The 19,559-nt window shown below is 34.6% G+C and overlaps 1 protein-coding gene across 1 annotated transcript in view; it reads left to right on the top strand.

Annotated features, from left to right (window-relative positions):
* Nucleotides 1-19,559, top strand: part of LOC110030272 (fructose-1,6-bisphosphatase, cytosolic) — a gene marked incomplete at its 3' end in the record, with an annotated part of 66,591 nt that overhangs the window by 20,340 nt on the left and 26,692 nt on the right. Inside the window, 6 exon segments of the mRNA XM_020732907.1 lie at nt 14,523-14,570; nt 14,707-14,781; nt 14,865-14,926; nt 15,051-15,117; nt 15,260-15,370; nt 15,846-15,932. Of these exon segments, the coding sequence (XP_020588566.1) occupies nt 14,523-14,570; nt 14,707-14,781; nt 14,865-14,926; nt 15,051-15,117; nt 15,260-15,370; nt 15,846-15,932 (450 nt within the window).

Consider the following 19,559-nt stretch of genomic DNA (forward strand, 5'->3'; position numbering starts at 1 on the left):
GCCTAGCCGCAGATTCAGTAAACAAGCGTAGGATTAGTCAATGTTCTTTATGTCTGGACCAACGAGTAAAGAATAGATATGCTCCTATTTGACACAATATAATTTGAACTAATTCACTTTATCCATTCACTATAATTTCTTGACAAGAAGAATAATGCTTTCTTATATATTGAATATCACATTTAAACCTTCATTAGTATCATTCGTTATTTAATAGTTATTAAATTACATATTTATTGCAATTGTCTATTAGTGACAGATAAACAAATTGAACTTCGTTGTTGTGATTAAAGTATTATTTTTTCTAAAATCTTAGTTCTTAGATCTAATCCTACTCCCTGTGGGATCGATATCTAAGACTTCATTAGAGCCCTATATTACTTGAGCGATACGTATACTTGCGTTGATAAGTGTGACTTTACAATTATTAAATATTTATTACGTCCATATTTATTTTATATTTTTAAGCATATATAAAGTGGCGGTCACTCTTCCCTCCACAATTCTGTACAAGGTGTCGGCTCATGGTGAAGAAAAATGAATTGTAAGGTTCTAATCCCTTCGTCTCTTCTACGATTTGCTTGCGGTGAAGACTTCCCTCTTCTCTGCAGTCCGTTCTTCTTCAGTGGCTCACGGGTAAAGGAGGAAAGAGGAGGTCGAAGGAGAAGAGAGAGAAGAGAGGGAGAGTTTTCTTGTAATAGTCAAGGTGATCGACGGGTGTATTCTTCGAAAAAATAAAATACTCTGCAACTCCGTGGATGTAGACAATTTGTCGAGCCACGCAAATCTGTGTTCTTTTGATTTGTAAATTTTTTCTCCAACTTTTTTTTTTGCTTTATTGTCGTCGCATTTTTTTCACAACAATTAGTATCAAAGCCGTAGTTTCAGATCTGAGGAAGAACGATGGCCGGAGACAAAGTGAATGTTTCAGGGATCAAGAAGTTCGACGACACATATTTTGGTTACTGGAGGATTCATAAAGATGACTATCTCTATGTGAAGAAACTTTATCTTCCGTTACTGGGAAAATGACCAGAGAAGATGGATGAGGCCGATTGAAATCTGTTGGATCGACAGGATCTGGGGGTTATTTGATTAAGTTATTTGATTAACCCTGTCGAGATCAGTTGCACAAGAGAGGACCACTGCATATCTCATGGCGGCTTTGTCAGATATGTATGAAAAGCCGCCGACAAATAACAAAGTACATCTGATGAAAAATTTATTCAATTTTGGAGGGTACGTCTGTTGTACAACATCTGAATGACTTTAATACTATCACAAATCAATTATCGTTCTTTAAAATTGAATTTGACAATGAGATATGTGCGCTGATATTTATGAAAAACCATCAGCAAATAACAAGGTGCATCTGATGAAAAATTTATTCAATTTGAAGATGACTGAGGGTACGTCCGTTGTACAACATCTGAATGACTTTAATATTATCACAAATCAATTGTTGTCTGTTGAAATTAAATTTGACGATGAGATACGTGCGATGATATTACTGGCTTCATTGCCAAATAGCTGAGAAATTATGAGGATGACAGTTAGAAATCTGCAGGTAAATCTAAGCTGAAATATGATGATATTCGCGATTTGATTTTGGCTGAGGAGGTGCACAGAAAAAATTCTGACGAGACATTGGATTCGAGTTCGACACTGAATGTTGATTCTAGAGGTAGATCACATGACATGAACTCAAACAGAGGAATATCAAAATCAAAGCACAGATGCAAGAACAAGTCAAATACTAGTTAGCAAACAACCTGCTGAAATTATTGCAAAACTGACCACATAAAGAACTGCAAAAATCTTAAGAAGACGGAGAACGTCAGTACTAATGTTGTAATTGAAGAAGTGTAGAGTGCACTATTGCTTGCAGTTCACAACTCCGTTGACGACTTGATACTGGACTCAGGGGCTTCTTTTCATACATTTTCCCACCAAGAGTTAATGCAAAACTATATTGCATGTGACTTTAAGAATGTATACCTGACTAATGGAGTAGTTTTGAACGTGTTGATGATGAAAGATGTTGAAATTACACTCCCTAACGAAAATAAATGGATCTTGCAAAATGTCAGACACATTCCTGAGCTGAAGATGAATCTAATTTTCGTTGGGCAGCTCAATGAGGGTAGTCATTCAGTAGTGTTCTCAGATAGCATCTGAAAGGTTACTAAAGGAGCACTGATACTGGCTCAGGATAAGAAGACTGATAAGCTGTATATGACTACAAATTTAATTAACAGTGTTGATACTACAGTTGCAGAGAACACATCAGACATGTGACATTGCATGCTTGGACACATGAGTCAGAGAGACATGAAAAAGCTTCAGTCCAGAGACAAGCTGCCAGAACTGAAGTTAGTTAATTTTAGCATGTGTGAAAGTTGTATTATGGGAAAACAGAAGAATGTCAGTTTCTTAAAAGGTGACAGGACATCAAAGGTAGGAAAATTAGAACTTGTACACACCGATGTGTGGGAACATTCCTCAGTAATATCTCTTGGAGGCTCCCATTACTACATCACATTCATAGATGACCACAACAGAAAGGTATGAGTTTTTTTTTTGAAACGTAAATCTGATGTATTTACTGTGTTTAAAATTTGTAACGTCATAGTTAAGACAGAGACAAGTCTAAAACTGAAATGTTTGCGGTATGACAATGATGGTGAGTACATTGATGGTGGGTTCAAGGAGTACTGTGCAACTTAGGGTATCAGAATGGATAAGATCATTCCGGAGACACCACAACAAAATGAAGTTGTAGAGTGTATGAACAGGACCATCAATGAGCGTGTCAAGAGCCTGAGATTGCACGTCGGACTACCACCAATTTTCTAGGCAGATGCAGTCAACATTGCAATTTACTTGATCAATAGGGGGTCATCCGTCCCATTAAACTGTATTACCTGAGTAGGTCTAGAGCGGAAAAGAGGCCAAATTTTCTAATCTTAAGACTTTTTGTTGCTTTTCTTATGTTTTAATCAATCCTGATGCTCGTAGCAAACTTGAAGCTAAGTCAAAGAAATGTTATTTCATTGACTATGAAGACGAAACATTTGACTATAGTTTCTGAGATGATCAGAATCGGAAGATTATCAGAAGCAGAAATATCATCTTTAACGAGAAGATGATGTACAAGGACAATGCTAGTACAAATTCTGAAGCAGATCCTCAAGAGTCGGAGTTCGTGAGGTTCGACGATCTAGCAGAGGTCACAATACAGGACGAAGATGTGGATGACGATGAGAGTGGGTCTGGGGCACCCATTCTTATTATTTTGCAATCAGGTTCATAATCATTCATAACTCCAACTACCGTTTGCAGGTCAGTCAGGAGCAGACATTTTCCACAGCGTTACTCACCAACATTGAACTACATTCTGCTGACAGATAGTGTAGAACCACAAAACTATGAGAAACCTTGGCAGATTAAAATTCTAGCAAGTGGGAGCTGGTCATGAAGGAGAAAATTGATTTTCTGTTGCGAATTCAGACATGGGAACTGACAAAACTTCCACCAAGAAAGAAGACACTACACAACAAGTGAGTGTACCGGGTGAGGACTGGGCTTGATGACAGTAAGAGGTACAAGATTAGACTTATTGTAAAAGGTTTTCAACAGAGACAAAAGATTGACTATTCTGAGATCTTTTCTTCTATGGTTAAACTCACAACCATCAGAATAGTGTTGGCTATGGTTGCCACTGAAGATCTATTTTTAAAGCAGTTAGATGTGAATACAACTTTACTTCATGGAGATCTTGAAGAAGACATCTACAAGTAATAGCCTGAGGGGTTCGTGGTACAAAGAAAAGAAGATTGAATTTGCAGAATGAAGAAGAGCTTGTATGACCTGAAACAAGCTCCTAAACAGTGACACAAGAAGTTTGATAAATTCATGCTCAATGCATGGTACGACAAGTGCCAGAGAGATCGCTGTTGCTATGTCAGGTACTTTGACAACTCTTATATCATTCTATTGTTGTATGTGAACGATATGCTTATTGCAGGGGTTAATATTCATAAAATCAATAATATGAAGAAGCAGATATCATACCAATTTGCAATGAAGGATTTGTGAGCGACAAACTAAATCTTTGGCATGAGGATTGTCAGAGATCGAGTCAGAGGAACGTTGAGGACTTCGCAAGCTGAATATATGAAAAAGTTGCTTAACATATTTAATATAGATAAAATTAAACCAATTGACACATCTTTGGGCAGTCATTCCAGACTGAGCAAAAATCAAATTCTCAAGTCAGAAAAGGAACAAGACTACATGAGTAAAATTCCTTATACTTCAGCTATTGATTCACTTATGTATTTTATGGTCTGCACCAGTTCGGATATTGCTCATGCAGTGGAAGTTGTGAACTTATACATGAGTAATCCAGGGAAGGAACATTGAGAAACTGTGAAGTGGAACTTGAGATACTTAAGAGACTCATCAGAAATCTACTTGTGTTCCTCAGGAATGAGCATGAATGTAGCGCCAGTCACGACAATTGGGAAGGTGATATTTAATTTAATATATGTATATGGTTATAATTTTAGAAGTAATATTTTATTTTTGAAAATACGAGACCGAACCAATCTCATATAGGCAATAATTTAAATAAACGAGCACAACACTAGACGGATCACTTATTCGTGAGGCTTGATTAAATAAACTAAAGAATTTAAGACATCCGTTTTAGTCTGCAAACCATTATGTTGACCAACAAGTTCCCCTATCTAATATGAATAATTAACTAAGGTTTATTTTAGGCTGGGTTATAAAGATTCATATAAAGACAAACCCTTATAGTTAATTACATCTTAAATGATCGAGGTCACCTAAGAAAACTCTCGATTTAGATCAGAAAATATTGTCTTTAAGGATATCAAAGGGTAGGACTTTTTAAATGTCGGGCAAATGAGTGTCAAATGAGAAAGTCTCAAATTTGGAACATTGTTATGGAATCCAAAGGAATAAAATTAGGGGTTGTCACAAATTATGAGGAGAACTTTGGTGACTTCCCAAGCTATCATATGGTTTGACTTCAATTTCGAAGAGATATTATCAAATATTTTTTTCTGTCAATTTTATTAATTAGGACTTATATTTATGTGACACAATCATATAAATAGCCTGAAATATATAAGGATTTATGTCGTGACGAACGAAAATTTCAGAATTCTAAAACGAGTTAGGACTTAACTTGCACAACATAATTATGCAAGGGCCTAAAGATTAATTTGAGGATTTACATTGCACTAGGTAGACAAACTCAAAATTTTATGACTTACTATTTAATTATAAGGAAAGAGATTTGTTGTTGTAAATCCACTGGTTGTAGATCCACTTGTTGTTTTAGAATGCTGCCCTCTATCTGCTTCACTTTGCTCCGAGCTTCTCGTTGAAGTACCAGTTCTAAAGTCTAAAGGTTCAAAAGGTTTTACCAGGTGTGTTTAATTGACAAGGTTTATTCAAGCATTATGGGGAGGTTAAAGTTGATTAGAGCGAAGCCGATTAGGATCCATCGGTTCCCTCGTTTTGGTACCACTATTTTCTCTTGAATTTACTTAGTCTAAACGAGTTATTAAGCTCATTTAAACTGGGGAGATCTCGTTAGCAACTATGAGTTACCTCATTCGAGAGACTCCCGTAAATTCAAGAGTACGTATTATGAAATTGTTATTTTGTTGCTGTATTTTTAATTTGTTGCTTAATTTTTAAAAACATGTTTTGTTTTGCATATAAAGTAAATAAATGCAAGTAGAAAATTTTTATAAAAGCAATGAAATTGCAATATATTATATAAATGCGTATTTGTTATCTTCTCGCTACTCCCACTACATAGTTAACATCATAAGATAAAATATATTTGTCGGAATTAAATAAATTACGGGAAAGTAAATGAGAATATCTGGTACAAGAAAAAAAGTCAGAAGATGAGCCGTAAGAAAACACAAAAGAAAATCCATAGTCACATGTAGAAGATTGAGACTGGGTGTAAAACATTGATAATGGTGGAGGCTCAGAGTTGAACTGGATGCTTCCTGACATTGAGTAAGAACTACCAATCCGATAATCTATGAAAGACAGTCATAACCTCGATCCAAGCGATTAACCGTGAAATTTTATAAATTTCATTTGCATTTAATTTTTATGCATATAAAGTTTAATTATGATGTAACATAGATTTTTGTTTAAAAATATTTTGTAGAGTGGTGCAGTCCACAAGTTAATCAATCTAATCGAGTTAGGACTACATACAACCTAAGAGTATCGAGGGCAATCATCTTCTCATGCGTTGTCGAATAGTACCATCGGTTCTTATCATCTCCTTTTATTATAGGTCCTCATGATAGGAGATACTATTCTAAAATCCCACATTGTATCCCTTATTTTAGCATACATTAGCATTATCATCATTGCCCTAGCCACCTAGACCTCAGACTTACGCAAGTTCGATGCTCCATTTGTGGCAAAACAAATATTCACAATTGCTCATAAGGATTTAAATATCTTAGGGAAGGCTCAAATCCTTGAGTATTAGGTCAATTAATATCGAATAAGTGGTGCAGGGTATTTTTTATTGATTTAGGTGGATTAACGGATCCCGAGGCATAACTTGGTGGATCCCTAAAGTTTTAATGGTTGATTTTCTTGAACAAAAAATAATAAGTTCAATTGTCCTTCAATATCCAAAGAATTTTAAAAGTGTTCGGGGCATAACTTGGAACAACTTTTAAAATCTTTTGAAACATTTCAAGTTCATTTAAACTTATTATATTATTTAATTAATCATCCGAAGTTAAATTAATATTTAGTAGTTTAATACACCCTATGCTCACTGAACCTCAATATTTTAGTCATCCCGAGAGTGGGGTATTCAAATATTCACTTGATATTTTACTTAAGAGTTTTGAAAGCGGGTACCCTTAAGGTGAACTCAAGTTTTTTAGGATCTTATATCCATCATTAAAGATGAGCTTGTAGTGTTTTAAAAGTATTCATAAATTAATCATATTTCTCTTTTCTAATCCTCATTAATCAAGTTTAAATATCAAACCTAGCTCACTACCAAGTCCTTAAATTCAATCTCGAGTTTAGATTTGTAATAATCAAAATGTTAATTTAAGTGAGATCAATACTCATTAAAAGATCATGCTATCATTTAATCACCAATTAGGGGCTTCAAGTAAGTGAATTTTCATCTTTTTAGCTTAAGCCCACTACTTTAGTATCATCCAACTGAATTAACCTGCGAGTCATAACAATTATAAAATTACAATTTTACCCTTATCATGAAAATGTGACAAATTGGTTTCTACCTCTTAACCCATTATCTTTTAAACATCAAAAGAAGTTTATTATGATCAAAATTACCAATTTACCCTTTGATTTAACTTAAAAATTAATTGAGATATCAAAATTTAAAAAATATCATTTTGCCTCTAGGACTCTCCACTTCATAACTCATTTAATAAAACTTAAATGACTTTAAAGTTTTTACGGTACCTCACTCATGGGTCAATTAAAACATAAGAGGAGAAAATATGATTTTTCTAATTTTTATCTAATTAATGTAATTATTTTAGTTTCAAAATAGGATTTTCAAGATTAATTTATTTAACTAATTAAAGTAAATTTTATGTTTATGGAATTATGAGAAAATTATTGGAGGCTCATCTAGGTCAAAGGACCATTTGGACAAAATTTCATGATTTTTTAAATTATATTTTAATTATTATAATTATTTATTATTTTCAGTGATTAATTAAATAGAAAATATATTTTAATTTAAAAAATTATTTTTTTTATAATTTTATTAAATCTCCGTGACTATAGAGAACTCAGAGAAACAAGATTTTCATTTTGTATGATTTTTATTTTATTTATTATAATTATTTTAATGAAAAATTAAAAAAATACACTTTTTAGCATTTAAAAAATATATAACTAAATTATAAAAATTAGGAAAAATATTTTAAATGGTCCCCATTGATCAGGGAACAATTAGGAACAATTCGGTGCATTTTCATATTTTTTACAATTTTTTATTATCTTTTATTATTTTTAATTTAAAAAGTAGCTAAAAAATGAACTATTTATTTTAAAATAATTTTTATTTTGCTAGGTGCCCCTGATCCCAAGGAACTCAGAAAATCATTTTTCATAAATTTTCTCATTGTGGTCTATTTATTATAATATTTTAATGCAAAAATATCATTTTATTTGAAAAATAGACTTTAGTATTAAATATAGCTCAAATGGACTTCAAATTTTTACAGAATGTTCAAATGATTGATATTTACAGTGTAGAAACAATTTTGTTATTTTTTTAATAATATTATATTTATTTTAATTTTAGTGAGTTAAAATGACTTAATTAGCTAGAAAATTATGCACAGTCATTAAAATACATTTTACCTTTTTTCTAGAGTCCTCTGATCACAGGGAACCTACCAAAATAATACTCATATATTTCTGATTAATATTTTAATTTGCATAATTAATTTAATAAAAAAAAGCCAATAAACTTGAAAATTAGGGTTTGAGAGCTAGAGCTGCCCTCTGGCCTTGAAAAAAATCAGGAGACATCTTCACTATCATGATGAATCAACCCCTACACTTTCGAGGCATGGTGAATAATATTTACTTAATTAAAATTAAAATAGTCTAGAGGGTATTTAATTAATTAAAAATTAGAGACATATAAAATAATTTTTATTTTTATTCCACAATATTCTTCTATATTCACTGAGCAAAGTAGTATTTTTATTTTATTTTTATGATTTTTCTAGACCAAGTTATGAATTTTTGAATTTTTTAAATTTAATTAAATAAAAAATATCTTTAATTTTCTACGTTTCCATGCGACGCTGACTGGATCCTTGGCGGCTCCAAAAGATCACGCGATACGCTCCCATTTGACGCCGCCTTCCGCGTCCGCTGCCACGCGGGCCGCACTTTATGAACCATCTCCTTATCTGATTCCTCCGCTGTTGGATCGATACACGCGTAAATGGTTGACATGGTCGGCATCCATTCATCGTTCCCATCTATTCTAAACTGAGAACCGTCCACACTAAAACGCTTCGATCTCGCTCGATACTCAACCAAATCACTCACAGTTTGCTCCTATAACTTCATCTAATCGAGAAGAACGCATCCATATGGCTAGATACATTGAAATTAACATTCTCTTCACAATTAATGAAGCCGAGCACGATTTCAGGGTTTGTGAACTATACCTTAGCCCAAGAGGTGAGGCCTTGATTGGGAGTTGTAGACGTTTATTGTGACTCCACGAAGCTCCTCCAAGCACCAATTTGAGCTGTGGTTGAACCTAGGCAAGAGTTCGATCATGGGGTGATGCGACCATGGTCTAGAAGTGGGTTAGAGTGCTCAACAGAGGGGGGGTTTCGTTGAGGAACTTCCTCATTTTGTCGGAGGAAGCTTTTGGGTGATTTAATTTGAGGTTTGGTGGAGTTTAATGGGGTGACAGAAAATCACCTAGAATGACAGAAAATCCCCTAGAATTTGAACTCAAAATTGAGCTCAGACAATGGATTTCAATAGGGGAAAATGGTTGGGATGAACTCAAGGCAGCTTGGAGGCTCTGGAAGCAAATTGACAGAGTTTCTCCAAAGAATTTGACACACTTTTCAGATGGTCGAAAATGGGGCTTCTTATAGCCATGGCCAAGGGGAGGGCCTCAGGCTCTAATTGGCTGGTGCAAGAAGGCTGAGGTGGAGGGCTGAGCGGCGCAAGCTTCTAATGGGGAAGTGCCACAGTGGATCGGTTCAGTTTTGGGTTTTAAGGTGAAGTGGTCTGCTCGAATTTGAGTTTTTCGGTGACTAGGGTGGCTGGCCAGAGGTGGGGTGGTGGTTAGCTAGCTCAGAGAGGTCACGGGGAGTCTTAATTGTGATTAGCTTGGGGGTTTGATGGCTGGTGGCAAGTTTCTACTTAGTTTAGCCAAATATGGGAAGAGATCCCCTAATTCAAGGTACCCTTGGTCCATGACTCATGTAGGTTGGGCTGAGTGGGTCTAGCCTGGTTCCTAGGGCTCAAATGTTGGCTGTGGTAACCATCATTTGGTCAATTTCAAGTGGTTTAGCCAATTTGAGAGTTTGGGTTCAAAATTGGGGTTTTGGTTTGGGTTTGGGTCTAGGTTGGGTTTGGGCTAGGAGTTGGGTCAAGTGATTGGTCAAATTGGTCCAAGAGATTGCGATGAAGAGTTTTGGGCATCAATTGGTTGGAAATTGTGGAGTTATGGAGTTCAATTTGGTGACATTTGGATTTTAGAGCAAAATTGGGGATTTTGACTTAGGTGGGATTTGGGTGCGGTTTGAGCTTAGGTTAAGTCCAATTGAGGGCTCAAATTGATTTAGGGGAATGTTATGAAGAGTTTAGAATTCAAACTTGGGAAAATTGATTTAATTATGGGGTTCAAGTTGAAGGAATTTGAGTATATGGTCAAATCGGTGATTTTGGGATTGGGCTTGATATTGGGTTCAATTGAGCTTCAATTTGGTTTTGATTGGGATTAAACATGGTTAGTCTTGATTTGTAATTGAAATTGGGGAAGTTTGGAATCAATTTGGTGGAAATTTGGGGTAACTTGGGGTAATTGGGACTTGAAGAGCAAAATTGAGATTTTAGTCAAAATTGATCAAATTGGTTAAATTGGACTTCATGAGTGGTCAAGATTGGTTTTGGGTGTGTTTGTAATGATTTTGTAGGTTTTGGGAATTTTTGGGCCACCAAGGATGTTTTGGTTATTTTTGCAATTTTGGGGGTATTTTGAGAATTTTAAAAATTTTGGAATGTTTTGGGCAATTTGAGTGGTTTAAAAGATTTTGAGATGATTTTGGATAAAATTGGGTAATTTAAGTAATTTTGAGAAAGTTTGGGGGCAAAAGACTAAATTGAGTATTTGGGTAGGATGAGATCAATTGAGGATGCTAATCATAAAATTTCCTCTTTTTGAGCCATGAGACCAAGGGACCTCCCACTATGGATCCTCCATGTGTTGGTCGTATCCAAACTCTAGTCGAGGGCTAAGGGTTTAGGGGACCATCCACATGAGTTTCCAAAAGAGTAAAAGATCAAGCTAAGCATGTATATGTTAGGGTTTAGGCCAAAAGTGAAAGGGAGGGGTATCAAGTGTGTGTGTGCAAGACTAACCAAGACCACACCGCCCAGATCTAACCCTGAGGCCAAACAATCATATGGGGACTCTTCTTGAGCTCCCCCATATTTTCACCTACTGAGTACTAGAGGATAGAACCAACATATGGAACTTCAAGATGAGCAAAAAAAAGTTTTAGGTTTTCTAATGATGGGGGTTCCTTTAATAGTCTTCTAGGAATATGCAATAGGAAAATTGTACCGCTAGATCCTAGGCTTCAAGGAAGAGACTAGACCTCAACCAAAAGTGAGGTCAACAGGTACAAGACTATGCCGATGCAAATTTAGCTGGAGACATTGATAGTAGAAAGAGTACTGCATGCTATTTTTATACTCTTAGTGGTACTGCAGTGTCATCGGGTTTCAATCTACAGAAGACAGTTTCGTTATCCTGCAGAAGATGAGAACATCACAATGTCAGAGGTTGCAAAGTAAATGATATGACTGTACAATTTCTTGGAGGAATTGAGTAAGGATGTTCAAAATGACACTCTCTACAGTGATAATCAGAGCGTCATATTTCTTGCCAGGAATCTAACATTTCAATCTAGGACCAAACAAATTCAGATTAAGTATCACTTCATTCAGTCATTGTTAGATGACAAACAATTGCTACTTGAGAAAATTTGTGGAAGCAAGAAACCTGTTGATATGTTGACTAAGGGTGTTACACTTGAGAAATTGAAGTCATGATTGACTTCAGTTGGTCTTCTTGCATGAAGACAAAGATTTTGGGTTGCAGAGGTAGCAAATATTACGTTTGAGGAAAAGGACGGTGCAACCAGTAGAAGATGCAGCCGATGTACCTGTCTCCAAGTGGGAAATTGTTAGTTTTAGTGGAGCCCAGGTCCACTTGTAGAAATTAAATGCTTGCACGCCACCATTAAATGCTTACAGAAGAAATTGGATTAAACAATGGCTCTCTCCTCCGCAATTCTATATAAGGCGTTGGCTCATGGTGAAGAAAAGTGAATTGTAAGATTCCAAGTTCTCCTTTCGTCTCTTCTGCGATTTGCTTGCGCTGAGGACTACCCTCTTCCCCGCGATTCGTTCTTCTTCGGTGGCTCACGGGAAAAGGAGGAGAGAGGAGGTCGAAGGAGAGGAGAGAGAAGAGAGGGAGAGTTTTGTTGTAATCGTCAAGGTGATCGATTGGTGCATCCCTCAAAGAAATAAATCCTCTGCAACTCCATGAACGTAGACAATTTGTCGAACCACGTAAATCTGTGTTCTTTTGATTTGTGAATTTTTTCTCGATCTAATTTTTCGTTTTATTGCCGTCACATTTTTCACAACACACCTTTTAATAATTTGATCACCCATAATTACATTTATGTCACTAGAGCTACTACTACTAAAATTACATTCCATGTATTCAGTTTTAGTTCTATTCAAACGAAGGCCTTTAGACTCCATTGTAGACCTCCATAATTCAAGCTTTCCTAAGCTTTCCCTCTCATCTTATCCACAAGAAGGATTTCACCAGCAAAAAACATACACCAAGGTACATCCTCCTGCAATTTTCCAGTAAGACCATCCATAACTAAAGCAAAAAGATATGAGCTTAAAATCGATCCTTGATGTAATCCAACATAAATAGGAAAATATTTGGTCAATCCTCCTTATGTTTGAACACAAGTAACGACTCTAATATACATATCTTTAATGACTTGAATATAAGTCATTTGAGCACATTTTTTTCAAGAACTCTCCACAGGATATCTCTTGGAACCTTATCGTAAGTGTTTTCCAGATCAATAAAAATCATATGTAGATCCTCCGTATTAACTTTGAACTTCTCCATCAAATCTCTCAATAAATGTATAGCTTCCATAGCATAAATCCAAATTGATTAAGAGAAATCTTTGTAATACGTCTTAACCTCTGTTTAATTACCCATAATTTTAAAGTATAACAAATCCACTTAATTCCTCTATAATTTGCACACTTTTGTGCATCTCCTTTATTCTTAAAAATGGGAACCAAAATACTCTTCCTCTACTCTTCAGACATCTTTTTAGTTTTTAAATAATATTAAAGAGTTTAGTTAGCCAAGAAACTCCCAAATCTCTTTATATTTCCACACTTCAATTGGAATATTATCATGTCCTATAGATTTTGCACCATTGGTTTTCTTTAAAGCCTCCTCAGCTTCTTTTTTACTAATGTGATGGTAAAAATAAAACATTTTATTATTAATGTACTTTGTAGCCATTGAATATATTTTGGAATGTGTAATATGCAAGTAATCAATCAAAATTTATATTCCACTCATCTCAAAATAAATCTTGTGACTATATGAAACCCATCCAGACCAACCAAATTTAAGTAAAGTTATACTCAAGCTTTTTATTTAAGAGATTTGGTGTTGTATAACTGCCAACTTCATAACTTTGTTTTAAAAAGGAAAGTGTTTAGGCATTTTGGTTTGGCCATTGAAGTATATTTTAATGGCTTAAGTGTTAATTTGGGACACCATGGTCCATTTCAATGCTAATTTTTGGAGAACGGTTTAGATCATGTCCTTTTATTTATGTATTTATTTATTTATCTGAGAATTATTAGTGTCAAGGTATAAATTTGATGCATGCGACATTCAAATCCAGATTTTAGGATAACTTAAAGGAAGATTTGCATACATTTCACTTAATTCCTATGCATTTACGTATCTAACACCTAAACTTCAATTTTTAAATACATGTCATCTTACCTATGCATTTCGCTTTTTAAAGTTAAATTGTTGCTAAAAATGTAAAAACTATAGTTTAGGTGTTAGATATGTAAATACACATAAAGTGGGTGATTTGTATGTAAATGCCCCTAACTTTAAAGATGTTACTAGCTAACCTAGGTGTCACCCACTTTGCCATGCTCTCCTGGCTGTAAATTGATACAAATATGGGCAAGTTCTTGTTGAACTGCACTTAGTGGATGGGTCTCGCCAGTTGGGTGCACTCCAATAAATGATCGCCATGTTTGTGAGACTTATAATTATGTGGGCATGTAAAGTATTTATCATGTTCGAGCAATGTACCAAAAATAGTTCTCTGAATTTTTATTGTGGCCATTTTAGTCCAAAGTCTATACAAATGCCAATTTCGTCCCCAGAGTCTTTAAATTGGGGCTGAACTAGTTCGTCGTGGGTATTATTTCAACCCATATTAAAGGAGTATGGGAATTAAGTTGACATTTTTATGTACTCCGGGTCTAAAATGACCATTGCAAAGAGTCAATGGTCTAAATTGATGCTTCTGTCATTTTTGATTCTTTTGTTCTTCACTGCAATGATATTTAGCAGCAATTTGTCATTATATTTTTATCGACAGGCTGGTCTAGCGAAACTCATAGGACTTGCTGGGGATACGAATATCCAGGTGTCTTTCATCCCGATAAGTGCTTTTTTCCTTTTAAAAATCATTAATCTAATTGATATGCTCACCTTATGAATGTTTCTTGTTAAGTATTTTCTTCATCAAGATGAAGGGCTTTTGCTTCTATTTTGAAACACAGGGAGAAGAACAAAAAAAACTAGATGTTCTTTCTAATGACGTTTTTCTGAATGCTTTGATAAGTAGTGGGAGAACAGTATGAATACTCATTTTTGTAAAGTCCTTTTTTATTAATTTGTTATTGTGAGACAATAATTTTGGTTTCATGAAACTTGGAAGGCCATTCTTGTCTCGGAAGAGGGTCAGGAAGCAATATTTGTGAGTCCGCCATTCCGTGGAAAGTACGACTTATTTCCTCATATTTTGAATATTTTCTTGATGATTTCTTCTTGAAGTCACTATTTATGATTTCCTTTCGTCTCCTTTATTACTAATATGAGGCTTCATACTCTTCCAATAGTGCAGATACTGCGTTGTATTCGATCCGTTGGATGGTTCCTCTAACATTGACTGCGGTGTCTCAATTGGAACAGTATGCATCTCTTATAATTTTACCAATCACGTTCGACTCGGAGATCAATATTTGGATGGCTATCTGATTTACATTTTATATTTGAATTTTGCATAACTTTTATTTCTCTACACTTTACTGGTTCTACTTCTTTTGGTTGTAGATATTTGGAATCTACATGTTGAAAGGATCAGATCCAAAAATTGAGGATGTTCTGCAGCCGGGGAAAAATATGCTAGCTGCTGGTTATTGCATGTATGGAAGCTCCTGCATGGTAAATATCGATGATATTGTTTTCTATGCTCCCTCCGTCTTTTTACCTTGACAACGAAATCTACTGGATTTTCCAGAGAACATTTTAAAGGAGGGGCATTTACATAGATAGGACACAATTCTTATGTATTTACATATTTGTATTTTCACATACAGCACTCAAATTTTTAATATCACATAAAAATAACATTATTACCTATTTTTAAAAGTGAAATATTCCTTTTATGCATAAGTTTAAAGCACCAAAGTGCTATGTATGTAGATATGAAAGCTTAGGTGTGAAATATGTAAATACATATGAATTGAGTGCTAGGTATGTAAATTTCCCTCTAAAGAAAAAGTGTCTATTCACTCTGTCAGCACCGGCATATTGTCTCTAATTATTTATTTTCATTTATTTTCAGCAACTGGCCCTGACTTGATCTCATTGACTTTAGCTGGCAATGTTAATCTTGTTTTGAAATTCTGAATTGCAGCTTGTCTTGAGTACTGGTAATGGTGTAAACGGTTTTACTCTGGATCCCTCTCTTGGGGAGTTCATATTGACTCATTCTGACATACGGGTTAGTTTATTTTCCCTCCAGTGAAATGATTGGGAAGACATTGCCTGTCATTTGCTTCAGGAAGACGTTGCTAACTTTAATTGCGAAAAATAGCCTGCTAGAGTAAATGTCTACTTAAATTTAAATCAAAGATCTCCTTGAACTTTTATTTGATACTTCTGTGATATAATTGATTGTTTAAAAACAAAGGTCAAACGTTTTGTTTCTTTGGCAATGTGATTGCTAGAAGATAAGAAAAACCATGTTTCTTCTACTTTTATGTTATAATGGTAAGTTTTTTTTCTTGAAGTCTGATTTTTGGGACATTTTCTTTCTGTCCAATAATCTCTTATGTGCATGGCAAGCCAAGTGAGGTGGTGAATTGGGGTATTTCAAATTTATGTGAAATTGAAAACTTAATGCAAGTAGTAGATGTAAACTAATAGCAACAAAGTAAGACTTTCACAAAAAAATAGTGCAGTAAAAAAGGTAGATTGAACACAAGAATTCTTGTGGTTCATATTAATATATGATGATGTATTCAGTTTATGCGGTGTTTGGTAGCATGCTATTTATCGAATTTAACCACAAATTTAGCTTAAATCTAGCCAAAAAAAAAAAAAAACCAACTCTCTGTTAACTCTAATTTTTTTACGTTCTATTGTTGTCTTCCCGCATTCCATTATTTTGATGACGTAAATTCGGATTTAGTAAATCCAAATTTGCAGTGGATTTATTTCGTCGTTGGTCGCAATTTCGTTGGCGTGATTATGAGTTTGATAAATCCTATTTAATGTAAAACTTAGTTGCAGCCAAACACTGCCTGAGCATTATAAATTTATTATGTACCAACCTCTTCCTATTATTTATGATACCTACTATTGTCTAATAAATTCACATTTTTTAATTAATACTTCTAAGCACTATGTAAGAATATGACTTAAAATATGTTGAATTATCCCATAACTGCAAGTAAATAGTATGAAGAGGGAAAGGGAGAGGATAGGGGCTTAAACTTTCAGCTATAATAGAGAGAAGCTATTGAGATAAAAGGGATAGTAGAAAGAAGTTCTTGTAGGCAACAGGAAAGATGACAATATCTGCCACAAAAATAACCATGTCTTTGTCACGACTCGGTCTAGGACTTGGAATTAACCAAAATGAGAACAGTCAAACAGTGGGAACTAAATTTTCGATATTAATCCACAATTTAACAAATGAAAAAAACAACTACAAATTAAATTAAAGCGAATCAATTATAAATACCTCGTTACTTGTTGTACTCGTCTTCTATAAACATTTTTTCATCTATCGTTCATCTTTTAATAGCTAATTTCATCTGAAAAGTTAATTTAAAACAACTGTGAGTTAAACGAGCCGGTGAATATTTATACTCCTAAACTACAATAATACAAGAAAAAAAAATGATATGCATGTCAGTTAAGTTTTTTTATAAATTAATATAAACATCTGACATGTTATTTGAAGGGGCATATATCATTATTATTTTATATCCATACAATCGTCACAGGAGACACCGTCTAAAAATTGTGTCAATTAAGAGACATCAATATCTATTTTCATTTACGTCCACGGGTACATTAGTGTTCCCCCTACTAGTACCATTAAGGGGGTGCTCTATCATTGTAAATCATGCAAATGCAAGCTTACAGTAAATCAATTCGTTTACTTTCCATATATCATCCAATATCTTTCATGCATGTGTAGTAAATAAGCATAGCTATGCAAATCATTCACGTTCATTTATAGATGATCAAATTTAAAATAAATAAGCAAGAATAATCTTATTCTAATCGCAGTAATAAAATATATTAATTAATGACATTCTAATGCGAGAGATTTAGAAGAATATAACATTATTAACATAATTTAGAAGTAAAAGTAATCAACTCAATGACGCTTATTCAATAAGATTTGCCCCGATATCCATTCTTCTAATATGAAATGCCTTAAATAAACAAATATTTAATTTACCTCTGGCATGAGACTTTCTTCCTCCCAAGCTTCCTCGTCTGCTCGGCAGCGCGCGAGATCTCCTTCCTTAACGACGTTTCTTCTTTTCCTTTTCTTTTTTGCTGGTAGGCTTGGCACAGGTTCCTTCGCCGCTCCCACCACTTCTTTTCGCACCGGACCAGTCAAAGATTGACAGAACTCCTTCGTCTTCCTCTTCGACTCGACTCGACCCTAACGCAACGCTCGCCGTCTTTCGTGCTGCTCGACCCACCAGTAAGTGAACCTTGCCTTGGCCAGTCCTTTTATAGGCGGACTGTCTCCTTGACTTATGATCCCATAGTTTCCTCTCCTCCCTTTCGGCTGGCCACAACTCTTCGCTTCTTCTTCTTCTTCCTTTTCTCCCCCATATTCCATCCATCGTCGATTCCCTTCCTCAGGTAGAAACGAGGCATTGCAGTCTTCTTCTCCACATTATATCCCAAGTTTTGCACTAGATTGTTGTGCTCCTTCTTACTTATTGCCGTAGAGAAAGAGGCATACCATCCTTCTTTTCTGAAGTATTAAATAAAATCTTTGCTGCACTTATCTCTTAAAACTTAGTGTAATATTGGATCTTCATGCGACTGTGTAAGTAGGTGAATATCTTCAGACCACGTAAATTTGTATGCATTATGATAACTGAACTCAAACCACATTGAAGAACTTATTTTTGTTACACTTTATTGTTGTAAAATCAAGTAGCGGAAGCTTGCACTTTGATTTGGAATAAACGACTGACAAGCTTGTGCAAGAACATTTTCTTTACCCTTTGGAAATGATCTAGAATATGGATTATGATATCAATTTTTAGTCTTGGTTTTTCATGTATTTTAGGTTTTCAAATGGTCTTCTGTTTAGAGCTTCAATTCCTCAATTTCTCTCCTAATTGCTTTTAGAACAATCCCAATAAAATTCCTAAGGTTTTGTTTACATGAAAAGTAGCCATCAAAATTACATTGCATACTATTGGGCTGGTAGGATGCTTTTCAGAACATTCTATCCTTCCTATTGGAATGTCCCAATATACTTTACTAATGTTAAGAATTATAATAGGAAATAATTTATTCCTAGAAGAAGTTATGATGAATAAATTATTTCTTTAATATAAGGAGATACTTCCTTTCATATTTTATATTTATTTCCTTGGATTAGCAATTATTTATTTTTCTATTTTATGTTATTTCGTATATCTCCTAATAATTAATATGAATTAATTATTAGAGGTATCAGGTGATATATTTTTTCCTTTCATATCATTTCCTTTTTATTATTTTTGTATCATATGATATATTTTTTTCTTTCATATCATTTCCTTTTTATTATTTTTCCTATTATAGGATTCTTGTAAGAGTTATTTATATCCCTGTTCATATCAATGAAATAATCAAGTATTTCACTTTATTCCGCATTATTCTGAATTTCAACATGATATCAGAGCCTAATTTCGTACCCTAGCCACCGGTCCTCCTTACAGAACTGTCGGACTCTCTTTCTGCCATCCTCCGTGCAGGAAGGGAGGGGGGCACTCATCTTGATCTTGACTGCAATTGAATTGGAGAAACGCTACCGATCTTTTTCTTATGAGATTTCCTTCGATCCAGCGATCTTCTGGGTAATGCTCTCGCATCAGATTGC

This window comes from Phalaenopsis equestris, unplaced genomic scaffold (genome assembly GCF_001263595.1).
Source record: "Phalaenopsis equestris unplaced genomic scaffold, ASM126359v1 Scaffold000692, whole genome shotgun sequence".
Taxonomy (NCBI): domain Eukaryota; kingdom Viridiplantae; phylum Streptophyta; class Magnoliopsida; order Asparagales; family Orchidaceae; genus Phalaenopsis; species Phalaenopsis equestris.